Raw genomic sequence first — 19556 nt, 5'->3', positions numbered from 1 at the left:
AAAATTATTTTACTCAAATTTGAATAATATAAATTAGTTAATAATTGATTATAAAATAATAATTCGAAAACGCTAAACAAAAATCTGTTACGGTTTTGGAGTTAAGAAGTTAAAAGTTTTCTTAAAGTCGCGGTAGGGAAAGCCATGACCCTATTCAGAAGAAAAATGTGTTTTGCGCAAATTGTACTTTTGCAATAATATTAAAAGTTCTAAAAATTAAAAAAAATCCATTTATATGAACATTATTTAGAATTTTTTTAATATTTTAATTGATTGCAGAAAGATCTTTCAATGAGGAACTCTTTCAATGAGGCAACTCCATTGAATAAAGGGAGATGAAAACTAGTTCTTTATGTTAACCTTTTTTTATAACACTAGCATTTTACCTCTAATTGGCTTGAAGATTAATTCAAGCCAATTAGAAGTAAATACGTTATATTGCAGTTAAGATACATATTTGTGAAGCTGAGATTCAGCAAAACGCGAAATGGGAACTCAAGTGGAAGTTCCTTCACCTCCAAAACAAAACAACATTCGCTTCTTTTATAGTAATAGATATCCAAGTATTCAGTATATATATACTAAATAAAAGAATATATTTAATAAAAACACATGCCGTAACTTCCAGCATTTTAGTTTCCAAATATGCGCTTAACTCACTAGCAATTTTATTGTGTATTTTGTAACACATATGGTTAACAACTTTATCTCTAAGGAAAGAACGCAAGAAGCAAACTTAAGTAAAGTTCGGCTTAAACTTTTAAGTCTGACTTCAAAAAAAAAAGCTTTAGCAAATGCGTAAACGAAACTTCAATGCGTAAACGAAATTTCAATATCGCGCTTAAAATATTCAAACTTGAAAAATTTAATAGTTGATTTGAAAGCGGAATTGGAAAAAAAAACTTTGCAACTAGTAGCGACAGAATATTTGTGAAGGGAAAACCTTCTAATTAAAGCAAATTAGCTATATATTTTTAAATAATTTATTTGAATTTTATTCTCTGAAATATTAACTTACAAACATAAATTAAAAGGTGTTACAAAATTAACAAAGCCTCTCTTAGATGCTTTGGAACCGTTTCCCTTATTATAATTTTACATTTCATCGTATACCAAGAGATCATTTTGTTTAAATGTTGTGAAGTAAAGCAAGATACAAAAATGTCTATAAAGTTTTTTGGTTTTATTTGTGAAGGGATATTGCAAACAAATCTTTTTTTTTAAGTGGCAAAATAACATTCCACTATTGCACTTGTGCTGATTATATGGGACGTTGTCCCCAAAACATGGACGTGCTGATGAGCTTCTAAAACCTGTTTAATTGCTGAGTTGGTAAAAACTTTGTGATCCTTGAACATTGAAAGCTCATTGAATACAAGCAGACAAAAATTTTTTTGCCTGGCAGTTCAAAGAAAAATATCGTTTTCTGTTTCGATCCCGTTTCTGCATTTTCTACTTCAGGACTTGTTATAGGATATGTTTCATCTATTGTTCCAATATTTTCAGGAAATTTTCAAAGTTATTAAAATCAAAAAAAGTTTAAAAATACTGTTTATATATAAATAAAACTATATATATATATATATATATATATATATATATATATATATATATATATATATATATATATATATATATATATATATATAGCATAAAACAGCAACTGCGTACAAACTTTTTCCTAGTAATATTCTGACCTGTATTGACTAGATAATCATCAGACATAAAATATAATACAAAAAATCGTTACAAATATTACATAAAAACATTAAAAGAAGAACTTAAAAAGAAGTCATTAACGATTACGTAGCAATGTAAATATAAAATTAACAAATAGTATTTAAATCCGTTTTTTTTAGTTAACTTTATTAAACAGAAGTCTTCAACCGTTTCTAGAGTCACGCTATTGTTTGTATATTAACGCTATTGTCACGTAAAGTAGTATTAAGTAAAGTGTTTTTTATTTCTTGGTATGTTAAGGCGTAGTTAATTTCGAGTGATTCTCTCACTTGCGTCCATCATATTCCGAACTATTTGCCAGAGTTTTGGGATGTGACCAATCAAACATACCATTACATTTTCTACCATGTTCGGTTGCTCAAGATGCATCTCAATTCCCTTTCAAATAGTTTTTTTGATGTTCAATGCATCTCGTTAAAAATTTTTTTTTGTTTCGCCAATGTATATACCGCCACAAGAGCATTTGAGTTTGTAGACACCGGGATTGCTATTCTTGGGAGCTATAAAAGCCTAACTGTATATTTACTTGGTTCTGTTTTATTATAATTTATATAAGAAAGATTCTTTCTTTTCTAAATATATTTCTTAGCAAACAACTTCAAGCTTTAATCTATCGAGTCCATTTTTTTCCAACATGTTTGCTTAAAACTGTATTTCATCATTAAGATACTTTGTGGAAAATAATTTTTATTGCACAAGATTTGGACTAACGTTTGATGTTGCTTTTATTTGTATATTAGTCCACTTTCGGTGGATTTTGCAGTTATTAGTATGAGTTATTAGTGTTGGCTACAATTAAATTCAAGAAGTTTGATTCTTTTTTATTATCTACTTTTTCTGAAGCATATTTTATACTTATATCAACTAAGGATTCTTTGCAAAAAATTGCGATGATTGGAGCCTAAGAACAAAAAGTATTCGTGAAATATTTCGGCGTTCAAAAGTTATGACCATATAAATTTGATCCCCCCTCAATTTGAAAGGGTTACTAATTTTATATGGTCATAATTTTTGAACGCTTAGAGATTTTTTTATGAAACTTAAAATGTAAGTCTAGTTAAGAGTAGTACAAAAAACATTTTATCAACTTGTTACTCTCACGTTTGGCGAGGGTGATGGCAAAAATTTTAGGGTTATTTTGTTCCCAGACTCCAATCATCGCAATTTTTCACAAACCATCCATAGTTGGCATAAGTATAAACATATAAATGTTTGGAGTTTGCTGATATATATATATATATATATATATATATATATATATATATATATATATATATATATATATATATATATATATATATATATATATGACAAACTGAAAGTCTTCAAATAGAAAATTGCATAAAAGTTTCAACTGTTATGACGTTCTCTTAACTTATTAAAATTTATTTAAAACCACTAAATAAAGTATTTTTAAATTGCGCTTGAACTATTTCTACGACCCATGGATTTTATTATTAAGTAAGGAAAACTTTAAAGTTCCAATTAAGGAAACTTTGGACTATTTTGTTATATCACTGCAATATCATGCTCGCAGCAACGTATAAGATAAGTTTATATTGTTATTTTGCATTTTAAATACCATCGAGTTAATTTTTTTTTTAAATAAATTCAATTGCTCCAATTAAGGCGCTGTTCTAATTATGGCAACTCTCTTCTCTCTCTCTATATAAATATATATAAATTAGTAAAAACACTTATCTAATTTTTAGTTGCCTTCAACAGCATGTTTCACCATCAGTAGGTTCATCAGGAAGTTCATCAGTAGGTTCATCTAGAATGCTTCCTGATAAGCCTACTGATGGTGAAACATGCTGTGAAAGGCAACTAAAAATTAGATAATTTTTTTTACTATTTTATTATTGCTCTGTTCTTTAAGAATATTGAGCACTTTATTTGTAGAACTCACTAACATATTTATATATATATATATATATATATATATATATATATATATATATATATATATATATATATATATATATATATATATATATATATATATATATGTAATTTGTTATAATTATAGTTATAATAATGTAATTATAGTGATAATATAAATGAAGAGTTTATGGGAAAAAACGGCAGTCACATTTAAAAAGTTTTTAGAAAGTATATATTAATCATTTATAAAATTCTTTTACTTTTTTTTTATTTATAAAAGTCTTTGTATAAAGTTAGGAAAAATATTTTTTTTCATAAAAGTTACAAATATTTTATTAAAATGTTAACTTTAGATAAATTAATAAATTAAGAGAACGATTTATTTCAAGTTTGTTTCATGCGTTAGACTTTCGTCAGACTTCAGATTTGAAGTATAACTTAAACTTTCGAGTTCGCTTCGTGCATTCGGAAAGATTTTTGCTTCTTCCAGTAGGCTTTTCAAGTCTAACTTTAAAACAACCAAATTTCAAGTATAGCATAAGTCCAAGTTTGCTTATAGCATTTGCTTAAGTTAAATTTCAGACTTGAAGGATGACATCAAATTTCTTAAATCATTAATAGCAACTAAACTTGAATTGTCTGCAAAATTTAATTAAGAGTCATTGTCTGTAAGAATCAGACAGTTGCGAATACTAAATGTCACCGATTTAGTTCTTCTTCACATATTTGGTTTGTATAATAGATGTAATGACAAATTCAAAATATTTTGGTATAAATATTTGTTGTTCGGTTAATTTGAAAATCGGGCTTATTTCAATCAATTTGCTTATTTTGCATTATATCACACTTTATGAAGCTGTAATTAGAATATTATTTATTTTAATAAGTTTTTTCAACTTATTTATAACAGCCAGCCGCAAATTTTACTAAAAAAAATTAAAAAAATAAAAGAAAAAGTTCTTCGTTGTCTAGAAATAGTCTAGTACAAAAATTACAAAAATTACAAAAATTGCGCAAAAAACGAACTTCAGGAAGCTGTAACTATTGAAGTCAACATGGATTATTTTACATCAGAACATAGCTATAATTCTAATCTTTATTTAATAAATAAAATTGCGCGTGGTTGCATTGGTATCTTAAAAAATTAGCAGTGTAAAACACGTTTTGGAAAGAACTATTCCAACTTTACACCTCATTAAGGGGGCACAACCACATTAAAAAGTGTTAATTATTTTAAAAATTTATTTTTTCAAAAATACATTTAATTTAACTCAAGTTTATTGTAGAAACTGTTGGTGATATTTATTTTTTGTAAATAGATACTGAAATTGTTCAAAATTTCATTTATTTAGATGTTTGTTATTTTAATCTCCCTAGCAACGCAAATAGCAACCGATTTTAATTACTTTTTTTCACCTTTTTAAGCATTATTTTAAAGTTGATTTTAGATTTTTGTTTTTGAAAATAGCTTTTTGCTTTTAAATACAACATACTAGATATAATGCTCGGAAAACACGAGGTTCTTCCAGTTGATTTACTGATTTTGCATACTGATTTACATTCTTGCCAAAAGTTGTTTTAAATATATGTTTAATTTTTAGTTTTATAACAATTTCTTATACTTTATAAGATAATCTTGCTGCTGTTTAGCTATATATATTTATTTATCTAACAAGTTTAAAAATATATATATACAAATTGAAGAGGAAAAACCATCTCGTAAACTTCGATCTTAACGACAAAAAAGTATGATGTTTCACAGCGCAAAACAATTTCTGATAAGAAAACAAATGGTTCAAAAGTTTAAGTAATTTTTAAAGCACTTTACCTCTAATCTTTCTATTCGAGTAACTCACAGCATAATGTGGTTGCTTGCAGCCTTGTTGGGAGTGAATAACAATTACAAAACAAAAAATCGTTATTTTTGAGTTTGAACCACAGGTATAATTTTTGCTCCGGGAAACATTGTGCTCGGAATTGAAACCGAGCTAAATAACGGTTGATAAAGAAAAAATAACGTACTTACTTAACCAATAACAAACCGTTTAATGACTATAAATTTAATAAGTGGTGATCGTGAATTGTCAAAATGATGAATTAAGTTTTAGTAACTTGGATTTTATCGCTTTAAAATGAAAACAGTTTATAAAAAACAAATTGAAAGAGCTTTGTATTTAGATTACGCAATATCAAGAAAAATAAGTATATACAATGGCTATTTTGGTAATGAACTCTTTAAACATGTTAGATTCTTTTTAAAGTTTCTTGAATGGACTGCACATGGAGTTCCTTGGATAATTTATATTTTTATTTCAATTTATTACAATCAAGAATATATTAGAGAGTTTTATATAAATGTTTTTATTGGATTATTGTTTGACTTACTTACAATATCATTTTTGAAACTGGCATTTAAAAGACCTCGGCCAAGTTATAATGAAAATGACATAACGCTCTCTGCCACCAAAATAGATTGTTATTCGTTTCCATCTGGTCATGCTACTCGTTCTTTTATGTTGTTTACTATTTATTATTTATATGACCCAAAAGCTCTTTATGTTGCTTATATTTTATTATGGGCTTTTTTGGTTAGTTTATCTCGAGTTATGCTTGGTAGACACCATATTTTAGATGTTATTGTAGGTATTATAGTTGGGATAGCTAATGCTTACGTTGTTACATCTTACTTGTATGTTGGAAATAGGTTTTAAATATTTTATTTGATTATTTGATTTGCACAAACTAATAATAATTTTTTATTGTTAAATAATAAACAATCATGTGTAATAACATTTTGAAATACATATATTTTGTAAAACCAATTATTTATTAAAAATTAGTAATATTTTGGCTCATAGAAGAAATCATTATCAAACTAAAAACACAAGGTCATTATTGATTTTTTAAATTTTATTAAATAATGTCACCATACACAAACACACTGATGTATGTGTGCATGTGTGATACATAGTGCTCAAAGTGAGGTGAGATGCCATCTTGCCTTCTTTTTATATATCTAATAATATAGCAATAGTTAGATGGAATGGTATTTTAAAATTTCTAAAACTCATCCCATTTTTTTTTTTTTTTTCTTTCCAACTTCGAGCATTGTGTGAATACGTATATATATATATATATATATATATATATATATATATATATATATATATATATATATATATATATATATTATTGTATGCAAGATCATTTTCAAATTATAAGTACTCAATTTTTGCAAAAATGTTTATATAATAGTGTTAAATCTAAAGTTTATATATAAAGTTTATACATATTTTATTGAGGATGTTAAATTTTGTAGTTTTAAAAGTTTATTTGTTAATAAAATGTTTATATTGTTCACACGTTTTTTAATTTTTTTCTTTTAGATATTTTTAAAAATGTATATATTTATTTTATATAGCTTGTTTTTTCTTTTATACTCTTGTAATTGTTTATTATTCAGAAGTAGTAGGATGAATCATTTCTAAAAAAATGATATGCAACAAATTTGTCATTATTATCAGGGGGAGATCCAGCATTTTTTCATTCAAACTTCAAACATTTATATGTTTATGGTTATGCTAAAATAAGGATGCTTTGCAAAAAATAGCAATGATTAGAACTTGGAAACAAAATAGTGCCAAAATTTTTGTGACCAAACTTGATAGCAAACAAGTTGATAAAATTTGTCTTGACTATTCTTAACTGAATTAATATTTATTGATAAAATTTAAATTTTAAACAATGATCTTTTAGTTTTCAAAAATAATGAGAATGTTAATTTTTAACCCCCTTCAATTCGAGTCTCCCAAATATTTTGCTGTCAAGGCTAAGAAATTATTCTGTTTGTATTTAACTGGAGCGAATTTTTTTCAACACTTAAACTTTTGCTCTTCTTCATATATAATTGAAAATATAAAAATGTTCATAAATGCCCAATGATAAAATTAAATTTAAAGGTCAAAATATTACATGGTCAAAATATTATATATATATATATTATAAAGAAGGTCAAAATATTATATATATTATAAAATATATATATAAATATAGTATTTATATATTTATACATAAATTATAGTATATATAATCAGTAAATTTATTGCGTAGTTTATATAGTTATTTGAAAATAATAAAAGTTATTTGTTTATAGTATTATTGTAGAAATTATTATCATAGTAGCCATCAGGCATTGATATTCTCAGTTCCTATGAATATATATATATATATATATATATATATATATATATATATATATATATATATATATATATATATTTTAAAAATGTATCATACCTTATACAAACTCTAAGTGTGAAAAGTTAGCTTTCTTGCAAACAATAAAAAATCTTTTATCCGCCCCTCAAATGTTTAACAACAAAAAGATTACAGCCTCAATATCATTATTTTATTTTAATTTAGTTTCTCTTTACTCTGTGTTTAACTGACTTTTTAGTCAAATTTAAATAAATCAAAAAATGGGTTAACTAAACAAAAATTTTATGTATCTGTAATTTGTGATAGCTCACTGATGACTCAATTTCTTTGAAATTTCGGACAAACCAATTTTTGTATGTATTTAATACAAAATTAGAAAATATCTTAATAAATTTTGTGCTAGTTTTTTATAAATAAGTTTCAGTTTAAAAATTATACGGTTTTTTTTTAATAATGCATGCTTTTTTTTAAATGGGAACTTGCACTTATGAAACTAATACAAAAAGCCCCAAGTTTTGTTGTTGTTGCGAACATTGTGGTACTACAAAAAGTCCTCACGGTACCATTACAGATCATTTCGTAAGAGCATTTAACTAGGATGTTCGCGCCTCCTTCTTCACCAATGTCGCTTAAATGGGTGAGAGCCGGCGTCGAACCGTGCAACTCTTGGTTCTGAGCCAGTACTCAAACCACTGCGCCACGGCTGAAGAAACATCTTACACTGATATTTTTATATTACACTGATGATATTTATATAATTTTAGTTGACTAACTGTAAAACATTTTATTTTACTTATTAACATGTTTTCAAATTTACTTTATTTACTTTTTCACTTTTTAAGAAAACTTAAGAAACTCATAAAAAACTTTTAATACTTATTATAATATTTTGCCAAGCCTCTATTATTTGAAATGAAAGTTTTTAATATATATGAGCTTAACATTTTTAATATTCTTTGTTTTATGTTTAAATGTAAAATCAATTCATCCCCTATTTCTTTCCATCATTTGTATTCATCGAAAGATAAAAATAAATACATTTTGCGGAATAATAATTTTATTAAGCAGCCCATTTTTCAAACAAATCTTTTTAAATTTTGTATTGATTGTCGCGGATCATTCTTATGGAATAAAATAGTTTTAAAAAATTTTACTAAGGATTTTATTCATCAAAGTAACTACTTTTCTTTTAAACGAAAGCTTAAAGAACTCATTTTTACAATTGAAGATGTAACAATATACTTTTGATATATTTTTTTTTTTTTAGTGTTCTTCCTTTTTACCCCCTATTTAACTATTGATTTATAAAAATTATATATGCATCATTAACAACTGTAATATATAATAATGTATCTTGTATTTGTAACGGAGTATTTTAAGTTTCTTACTTCGTTAACTTATTTTTTATCTTGTAATTATCTTATGCTTTTATTATTATATATAAATATTGTAACGAAATGCTTATTTATAATGTAATAAAAAGAACAAAAAAAAAAAAAAAAAAAAAATTTAATTGTTGGGAAAGAAGTCTTAAAATAAGAAACTTTCTTGTACTAGGCCTTCAGCTTGGTTTTTTGATTAAAAAAACGCGTAACCATATTTGAAAACCATATATTGGTGTTTAAATAATAGTTTTAATTATTCAATGTTCATTTTTTTAATTTAGAAAACTTTGTGCGCTTAAGACTAAAAACGCATACGCGTGTGTATTACGCGTGTTAACGGCGATTTTTTTTGATTGATTTTCTCCCACTTACTATGGTTTACTATGATTTTCGGATACGAGATGTAACCAAAACAGTTTATTTTATTTTTACGCGCCAAGTAAATAAATTTCTCCGAAAAACGTATTGAAAATCGGTAAAAGTTGGTTTCTGAACCAACTTTTACCGATAAAGTAACCTACTTTTAAACTCGTAGAAAGACTAGATCCATGACACATCTTATGATCTAAAAATTCACACATGAGTTCATAATGTGTATATCTAGGATTCCGGTTTACAACATATACTTTCTGATAACTAATCTAGTAGATAAATATGTATTTCATTAAAAAACAGTGATTTTTATGTTTATTTTGCTTAAAACTACTATTTAACTGTAATTTAGACATATAGTTGTAAACTGGAATTTGAGATTCAAATGAAATTTATCTTTATAAGTAATAATAACATTGATAGTTGAGGAAACCGTCGTTTAGTCTATCCAGCTGATTATTTCTGGTTTTTGTACTAGTTTTTTAAATAAATTGAATTGCAATATCTATATAACTTTTAAAGAGCAGATTTTATAAAAAAACGTATGATATATATTTACACTAAAAATTATAGCCCTACATATTTATAGCCCTAATTCAATGCTAAAGATGGTAATTTTTTGCAACTTTTCATAAAAATCAAAAAATTGCGGACGTTTTGGACCAAATTTCGTATTACTTCAATAAAAGCTTTGGGAATTTTCAAGGCAAAGAAAATCGCCGTGGTTAGGTACACGTAAAATTTATTTAAAAAATACGTTTTGTTCTACTATATGGTAATATATATATATATATATATATATATATATATATATATATATATATATATATATATATATATATATATATATATATATATTGCGGTTTAACCCAGACCACAAAATTCTCTATGTAATAGAGATCTGGACTATTAGCAGGCCAAGACACGATACTAATGTTGTTTTCTTCATATAATTGCTTGCAAATCTTAGCAGTATGGAGCATTATCTTGTTGGAAGATAGTTCTTAACTCTTTTAGGAAAATGGTAATAAAAGGCATTAAATAATTATCTATCATGTCTAAATATCTTTTATAATCATGCTTTCCATCAAATAGTTTGAAACAATCAACACATTCATAGTTCATGCAGGTCCGGATGCTTATACTGCCACTACTATGTTTTGTTCTGTACATAGAATAATTTGGATCCATTTTTTCATGTGGTTTTCTTCTCAGCAATATTTTATTTGGTTTTTTCTTGAATTAACCTCAATGTCTATTTCATCTCTAAGAGGAATTTTGTGCCACATGCTCATGCCCAAATTTTATGAACTAAATGCTTTTTTCTTGCTTACAGATGTTTGATCAATAGATGTGGTGTTTTACAAGCAGCTCGCCACATGTAACTGTATTTTTGTAGTACTCTTCTAATTGTTCGAGCACATGCAACAACACCAGAAGCTTTTTGTCCTTTTCGGCTGAGATCAGTAGGTGATAAATTTCTTTATTTTTTCACTATGGAAATAAGTAAACGGTTATTTCTTTTATTTGAAATGAAGGATCTTCCAGGACACGGAAGATTTTCAATAGTATTTTATTTTTAATATAGGCTTATTAATCTGCTAAAAGGTGCATGTGTTGTGTTAAAATGTTTTGCAATTTCTCTCATTGAGATATTTTGCTTATTCATTACTATGATTTTACATTTTGTTATATCATCAATAACTTTTCAAGTTATTGATTGTTTTATTGCTGAGTTAATTAGATACCCATTTTTCTATTTCATTTTACGCAAATTTTTTTAATGTTTATAACAATTTCAATAAAAATTCTTAAATAATTATAAATAACTCGCACATATGTACAAAGTTTTAATCAAAGACAAATCAAATTTTGAAGGAAGTTTGAAATAATAGAGTGGATTGTGAATTTTGGCCATTATAGTTATTTTGGATTACGAGATATATGTCAAAAAAATAAGCAATATAATTAACACATCAAATAATGCTTTTATGAATATCTATATATATTAGAATGAAAATAGGATGCTCATCGATATACACTTTTTAAAAAGAGCGAAACAATAAATGATTTAATATCAATCAAAGTTGAATGATATCAAAAAAAAAAAACATGCTGGGTTGTTATCAATAGCCATTGCTGTATATATATGACAGTTTTACAAAAACTCAGAATTCTCTAATACGCAGAAATAATATTTTGTTAGTATGTCTACTTTATCATATCGATTGACTGCCTGAAAGAATTTTCAGTTTGCATGTAAAAAAAAAATTGTGAAACTGTAAACTTGTGCTCTGGTCTAGTGATCGGAACAAGATGACGCATATTTTTTAAGATGACATCAATATACACTTTTAACAAAACAAGATGACACATATTTTCTTTATAAAATTTAAAAAACTACTAGCTACTCTAACTAAAGTAAAATAAAAAAATACGTGTCACAAAAAAACACTGAAAAAAGTACACCCGAAGAACAGCATTCATTAGCTATAAATTAAACCGTAATGAGTTTTTCAACGTTAAAAAAAAACTTATGCAAATAACATCACGTTAGTATTGATGTACCACATCTTTATATATATAATATTTATTTAACTTAAGCCGTTTTTCACCTTTCTGTCTCACTTGGCAATGTATTTTTATTTATTTATGCTTTCCAAACGACAAGCAATTGTTCAGTCAGCACTTCAAGCGAAAAAGAAAAATCTAAGAAAGAAACTTAATTAAAATATTTTTAAAATAAAAAATAAAATTTTACTATTATTTTTTTTTAAATAAGCTTCTTAACCCCTTGCAAACTCAACATATTTTTAAAATAATAAATATAGTAGGTTGCTTCTTTACATTTGACTTGCGGTGTTTTTTTCTTTATCTAATTTTAAATGTTAAATTGTAAAATAAAATCTGCAGGAAAAGAACTCCTTTGGGCTTTCATTATTTTAAATTACACAAATTATTTGGCAGACAACTGCTAGTTTTTATGCAATTTGAGGCTTAGGAAATTTTTCGGAACACTAAGTAGATTTGTTTTTACGCAAGTGTTTTAAAAAATGTTTAGCGAACTAATGCACTTTTTCAAATTTTGCGTTTCCGTAAGGTGTTCGCACTTGACATACTTTGAAGTTGGTTCTTACAAGCTCGGTTTCATACACGCCACTGTGCAGTTAAACAGGCAGGCAGCCTCCCTTAAAACAATTTTTGTTTACATTTACGGATAACTCTAAGTGATGTTTTACATTCTAAAGTTTTTAGCGGTACTTTTATGAAAAAAGCAGTTGGGGCAGTGACTCAAGCGTTTATGTAAAGACGTGGACTAAAATGAGAAACCTACTCAGTAAATGCTATTTCTATAACGATACTGTGTACTACATTTTTTTGGAGTTTCCTTAATGAATAAACAAACGAAAAAAGTATTTAGGTGTATCCAGTTTGTGAAACGAGTATTTCACAAACTGGATACACCAAGATGTTTTGCAGAAATTGAAAATTTAATTTTAGAATGTTTTAAAATTGCTAAATGTGTTTCTAAAGTTGTTTTATATTTATTTTATTTATCTTTTGCATTTACTTTTTAATAACACATTTATCTATATCTAAATAAATCCAGTTAAAAATTTTCAAAAATAATAATTTTGTATTTCAAAATGTTTCAACTAGCTCCTACAATGTTTGCTTATAAAATGTTTTTCGAGTTTCAGGACCCTTGACTTTTTTTGAAATTGTGTTTGTTTCCATTTTCAAAAACTGTTTATTTAAGCTCTTAATATATAATCCAAAGATATAAGAGTTAAATGACAGAAGCGTGGAAAAACCTAAAACTTTAAATTTTAAAACTTATATTTGATAGTAATTTTTTTTTCATTGCGACTAACTATGTTTTAACTATTATTATTCTTAGTAGCGTTGTGTGAAACAATACTTAATTGTTGATTCTTACTCTTACTTGTTATTTCAATAATATATAGTTGTTAATTCTAACTCTTGGTTGTTATTTCTACTCTTGGTTGATATTTCAAATCTTTTCAACAACACTTAGTCATGTTTTAACATATGATTAATTTTAATTATTTTTTTATTTGTCTGTATTATTTATTTTGTTTAAATTAAAATTTTAGTGTAATAAAAATACAAAAGCTAACCAAAATACTAAATGAAAGAAAGAGGAAGGGGGGCAGTTTAGGAGGAGCAAAAGGAGGTACACTAATTTAAAATAAAGTTTAAATAATTTAAAGTAAAAGTAAACTTTACTCGGACATTATTATCAAACAGTTGGTTTGGAAACGAAATTTTTTTATCATTTCAGATGAAATAATATTTACACAGTTAACCTTCATGCAAATTGTGCGCCTTTAAAACAGTTAAAATATATTTTTAGTTTTCGATTTTTAAAAAAGAAAGAAAGAATTTTTAAAGTTGTTGCGAACGACTTCTGTATTTTGTACCAACTTTTTAATATAATTACGTACGTAATATAAATATTTGCAACATAATATATTTGTAATACATATATATGTATACATACATATATATATATATATATATATATATATATATATATATATATATATATATATATATATATATATATATATATATATATATATATATATGTGTGTGTATGTATATAAATATATATTTTAAAATGTATTCTACAAAATAGAGTGCTCAATGTTCTTAAAAGATTAGAGCAATAATAAATTTATAAATATATATATATATATATATATATGCATATATATATCATATATATATATGTATGCATATATATATATGTATATATATATATGTATTTATATATATATGTATATATATATGTATTTATATATATATGTATAATGATTGTATATATATATATATAATGATTGTATATATATATATATATATATATATATATATATATATATATATATATATATATATATATATATATATATATATATATATATATATATATGTGTGTGTATGTATATAAATATATATTTTAAAATGTATTCTACAAAATAGAGTGCTCAATGTTCTTAAAAGATTAGAGCAATAATAAATTTATAAATATATATATATATATATATATGCATATATATATCATATATATATATGTATGCATATATATATATGTATATATATATATGTATTTATATATATATGTATATATATATGTATTTATATATATATGTATAATGATTGTATATATATATATATAATGATTGTATATATATATATATATATATATATATATATATATATATATATATATATATATATATATATATATATATAAATATATACATCCAAACATTTTAATGAAATTTAAAATTTATCGATGAATTTAAATTTAGTTGAGAATAGTAAAAAATGTATGTATGTATGCATGTATGTATGTACGTATGGATGCATGTATGTATGTATGTATGTATGAATGTATGTATGTATGTATGTATGTATGTATGTATGTATGTATGTATGTATGTATGTATGTATGTATGTATGTATGTATGTATGTATGTATGTATGTATGTATGTATGTATGTATGTATGTATGTATGTATGTATGTATGTATGTATGTATGTATGTATGTATGTATGTATGTAAGTATGTATGTATGGATGTATGTATGTATGTATGTATGTATGTATGTATGTATGTATGTATGTATGTATGTATGTATGTATGTATGTAAGTATATATGTATGGATGCATGTATGTATGTATGTATGTATGTATGTATGTATGTATGTATGTATGTATGTATGTATGTATGTATGTATGTATGTATGTATGTATGTATGTATTTATGTATGGATGCATGTATGTATGTATGTATGTATGTATGTATGTATGTATGTATGTATGTATGTATGTATGTATGTATGTATGTATGTATGTATGTATGTATGTATGTATGTATGTATGTATGTATGTATGTATGTATGTATGTATGTATGTATGTATGTATGTATGTATGTATGTATGTATGTATGTATGTATGTATGTATGTATGTATGTATGTATGTATGTATATTTGTATGTATGTGTGTATAAATCTTTATGTGTTTTTATTTATATACGCAGTAATTCTTGATAAAATTAATTGCCGCGCTCCGCAATCACTTTTATCACGAATTTTCATTAAACTATTGTTAAAAAAACTTGCATCTAATTCATAAACCAAAAAAATAATTTTTCCTAAAAACGTTTTTTTGACTGGAGATTTTACCTTGAACATTTAAAATCATTAAATAAAAAAACAAACAGCAGAAGATAAAAAAAACTCAAAATCTTTTTTTATTAGTTTTAATGTTTTTTTATAAAAAGTATGAGCACCGACAATAAAGTTATATAGACTACCCCCTACAAAGTTTACCAATTAATTATTTGTGAAGCATGTTTTCTTCGATAACTCCGTTTTTCCTTTTCTTTTTAGTAGCAAATTAAATAAATGAAAAAGTACAAAGTAGCAATCAATTTATAAAGAAAACCAAGCAGATTTATACCGCAAACGCAAATGGCTGATAATAATGCAGTTAATACAAATACTTTTTCAATACCTGACTATTTGGTTTTTGCAGCAACGTTATTGGTATCTAGTGTAATAGGTATATATTTTGCTTGCGGAGGAAAGCAAAAAAATACAAAAGAATATTTAATGGCTGGCCGAAATATGTCTTGGTTTCCGTTATTTGTGTCTCTACTGGCATCATACTTATCAGCAATTACTCTATTAGGCGTTCCATCCGAAATATTTACTTACGGCATACAATATATTATATTGGCTTTCTCTTATTCAATAGTAGTACTTGTGAGCTCAACAATTTTTTTACCAATCTTTTACAATTTGCAAATGACCAGTTCAAATGAGGTTAGTTTTTAATTTCATTTGTTTATACTCGTACATTTTTGAATACGTTTATGCGTTTTCTATTGATCACTTTTAGACAAGTTGTTATCAAATAGTTTTTGTATAAAAAAATCTTTTATTCTTTTTTAAGTTTGTTTGTTTGTTTTACCTTGTTATCCGCTCTTTCTATTGTATAAAATAAAATTTTGTGACGGCAGGGAGTAATTCAGCTCTAATTTCTTGCCTTGAGCGAAAAAACTAAAAACAAACTAAAACATCTAGAATGTTTATTTAACTTACTGGTTTTAAAGCATCACGAACTACTGAAAAATAATTGCATCATTGCTTTATGTTAATGGCATAAATTAAAAAGAAAGATTATTTAAGAAGATTAATAATTAATAAATAAAACTAATACTTTACTTCATGCCCGTCTGATATATACTCCAGACAAACATTTCATCGCACGCTGTAAAGTTTATAATCATCTTCATCTAAAATTTTCAAAATTCAGTTATTATTATTATTAAGTTTAAGTTATACGAAATGCAATTGAACCGTAAGTTCATTATTAGCAAGCAAACTAACTCGTACAACTCAAGAAGCCTGATGAATTGTGGTAACTATACAGTTTGCTGATCTAGTTCAACTTTGAAATTATTGATATTAGAGAGATTTACAAAACTCGTCTGGAATAGAGTTTCAATTATTTTCAACTTGATTGTTGAAAAAGTTATTTTGAAGTAGGCAGGTTATTAATTTTAACTATTAATTTTGCAACGAAAGTGAAACCATAAATAGAAGGAGTGAATTCAATATACTAGTTGATTGAATTAATTTCACTTTCAAATTTGAATTTTTGTGTAAGACCAACAGGCTTTATTCTGTCACCAAGTCACGTTAGGCCAATTTTAGCATATCCTTATCTTGTAGTCAAATTGTTTCAATTCATAAAGTATTTTTGCGGCGCGATGTTGAATTTTGTACTTTCAATTTTTTTGGTTACGCCGTTTGAGTTATTTTCATCAATGAAATAGATATAAGAAGTAGTTTTGGTTTGATTAATGTGCATTTAATTTATTTTTTTGATGTTAAGTTGTATCAGCCATATATGAACCCATTTGAAATTTTTATCAATGTCAGGTGGCAGACAAAGTTTAATTTTTAAAACAAGCATTTTTATAATGTTTTTGCTGCTAATGTTTTCAGCCAAAATATTGATATAAATTATAAACAGTGTTGGACCAAGAAATGAACCTTGCGCAACCCCACTAGTAACCTGTTCCCATCAATCCAATTTAAAACTTTATTTAGCTAAGTAACCTTTGAAAGCGAAACTTTATCAAATGCTTTAAAAAGATAAAAAGAATTAAAAAAAACATCAACAGGAAGTTTACGTGGTGCAGTGTAGGTCAAAAAATCCATTGTTCCAAGTAGATTTGTAACAAAATTTTTTGAGCTACAATTCCTTGCTCCATTGACATTTGCAAAATAAAACCAAGTGGAGCTGTTTTGTGTTAACACATGCATTAGTAATGTAAAGAATTATTTGATCTTCACCAGTACATTTGTAGCTGTTAAGTGTCTCTTAGTGTTCTAGAACAGATTAGTATTGGAATAAAATGTTAAAGAGAGAAGCAAATGAGCGACAAACAGAGGTAAATTTTCGTTTTGGCATTCAATAGTAAAGACAGTTGGGTAATTGATTTGATGTTTGCAGATGAATTAGTTGCTACGAGTATGCCACAAAGTATTTTAGTGTCATCCTTTGTACACTCCTTTTGAATGCCTTTTTATGTGAATTTTAAACACCAACCACAACTATTTTTGTAGCTCTGTCATTTTGCGATGATTTTTTACATTTATTATATATTCAGAAGAGCATAGTTCCAAAATTTCATTATATCTAGTTAAGATAATTTAGTACTGTATCTGAGGTGAAAATTTTTTCCCATTAAAGATACTCAGGTTGCTTATTCAAACTAGAGTTTTAATCATTAAGCATTTCAATTTCATTTGTCATATCAGTAAGAAACTCATAGCGAAGTTTCTCGTTTTTGCTCAAAGCATAGGCGATTAAATTTAATTTCATCTGTGAAGCAGATAAAACTTACATAGTTTATCCAACTCTTAACAAATAGAGCCTCGTGTAGCTGTTTTGAAGATTTATCAGCTTATTAGGGCTACCACCTTTGAAAGCAGTAGATTCCGGTGCGTGAAATATTTTAATATTTATAAAAGAGTTATATATCTTGTATATAGTTATATAGATCTTCCAAGTTCTTTTAGAAAATCTTATTATTTTGCCAAAGCCAAACATTTACAATTTAAACAATCCGCTCGCCATTGAGATTTGACCATTTATATATATAAAATTAACAAAACGTAAAAAATTTGGAATTTTAATTTTAAAACACTTTTTTATTTAGTAATTACTAAAGCGAGTTTTTTGTTTTATATTTCATACTTGAGTCTTACTTAAGTAACAGTTAGGAATTATTTGATTAAGTATCAATACTAAAAGATATTTATAACTGATACTTTAAAACTGACAGATTGACGGGCCAAACCAGCCTAAACAACGAATATGTTGAAACATGGAAGTATAAAATAGATGGAAGTTGAACCGCATTGAAATGCTTCGGGACTATGCTTGTAACCTTTTGTTTCGTAAACAATAAGAAAACAACATCAAGACTGTACTTAAACCTTTAATCTTCATACATCGTAAAAATATAACAATATATAAATAGGTACGCTTATAATAATTTAAAAATATAGTATTTTGACGGTTCGCCCATAATATTCAAGTATAAATATCGAAAATGGCGCAACGAAACTGCGAACAACAACTTTTTCTCTAACTACATATTAAATGAATGGAGTATCACAAGAACGAATGAAATTATGGTATAATGTTAATGAAACTTTAAGCTTTAGTAATTTAAAAAACATTTTTTTTGATTTTTCAAAAACTGTTTTAGTTGTCTTTTTAATGAAATGTCGTGTTATGATTTGAAACAAGAAAAGAAGCTTAAACTAACATATGCTTTTAAAATAAAGTGGTTCCATTTAATTACTGAGTTTTGATAAACCTTTTTGGTTGAATAATTACAAT

General features: G+C 25.6%; 2 protein-coding genes across 3 annotated transcripts in view; both read left to right on the top strand.

The window, feature by feature from the left end:
* Nucleotides 1–5756: 5756 nt before the first annotated feature.
* On the top strand, nucleotides 5757–6335 carry LOC100206228 (polyisoprenoid diphosphate/phosphate phosphohydrolase PLPP6). The gene has a single exon (XM_065789408.1). It carries the CDS (start codon nucleotides 5757–5759, stop codon nucleotides 6333–6335), a length of 579 nt encoding a protein of 192 aa, XP_065645480.1.
* Nucleotides 6336–13715: 7380 nt separating this feature from the next.
* The window catches only part of LOC100210345 (sodium-coupled monocarboxylate transporter 1), a 69748-nt gene continuing 63907 nt past the window's right edge, over nucleotides 13716–19556 (top strand). The window contains exons 1-2 of one of the 2 annotated variants that reach the window (XM_065790405.1): nucleotides 13716–13797; nucleotides 16025–16459. In XM_065790405.1, the coding sequence (XP_065646477.1) occupies nucleotides 16106–16459 (354 nt within the window). In that variant the 5' untranslated portion in view covers nucleotides 13716–13797; nucleotides 16025–16105. Of the gene's footprint in view, nucleotides 13798–15998; nucleotides 16460–19556 lie in introns of those variants that run through there. The other variant, XM_065790404.1, reaches the window with a different exon arrangement.

The sequence above is a fragment of the Hydra vulgaris genome, chromosome 02 (assembly GCF_038396675.1).
Source record: "Hydra vulgaris chromosome 02, alternate assembly HydraT2T_AEP".
Lineage (NCBI taxonomy): Eukaryota > Metazoa > Cnidaria > Hydrozoa > Anthoathecata > Hydridae > Hydra > Hydra vulgaris.
This window is presented reverse-complemented; position numbering and strand designations above follow the sequence as displayed.

What these genes read in the sequence shown, in the direction of transcription:
- LOC100206228 (XM_065789408.1), top strand. Translation starts at nt 5,757, where the DNA reads ATGAAAACAGTTTATAAAAAACAAATTGAAAGAGCTTTGTATTTAGAT.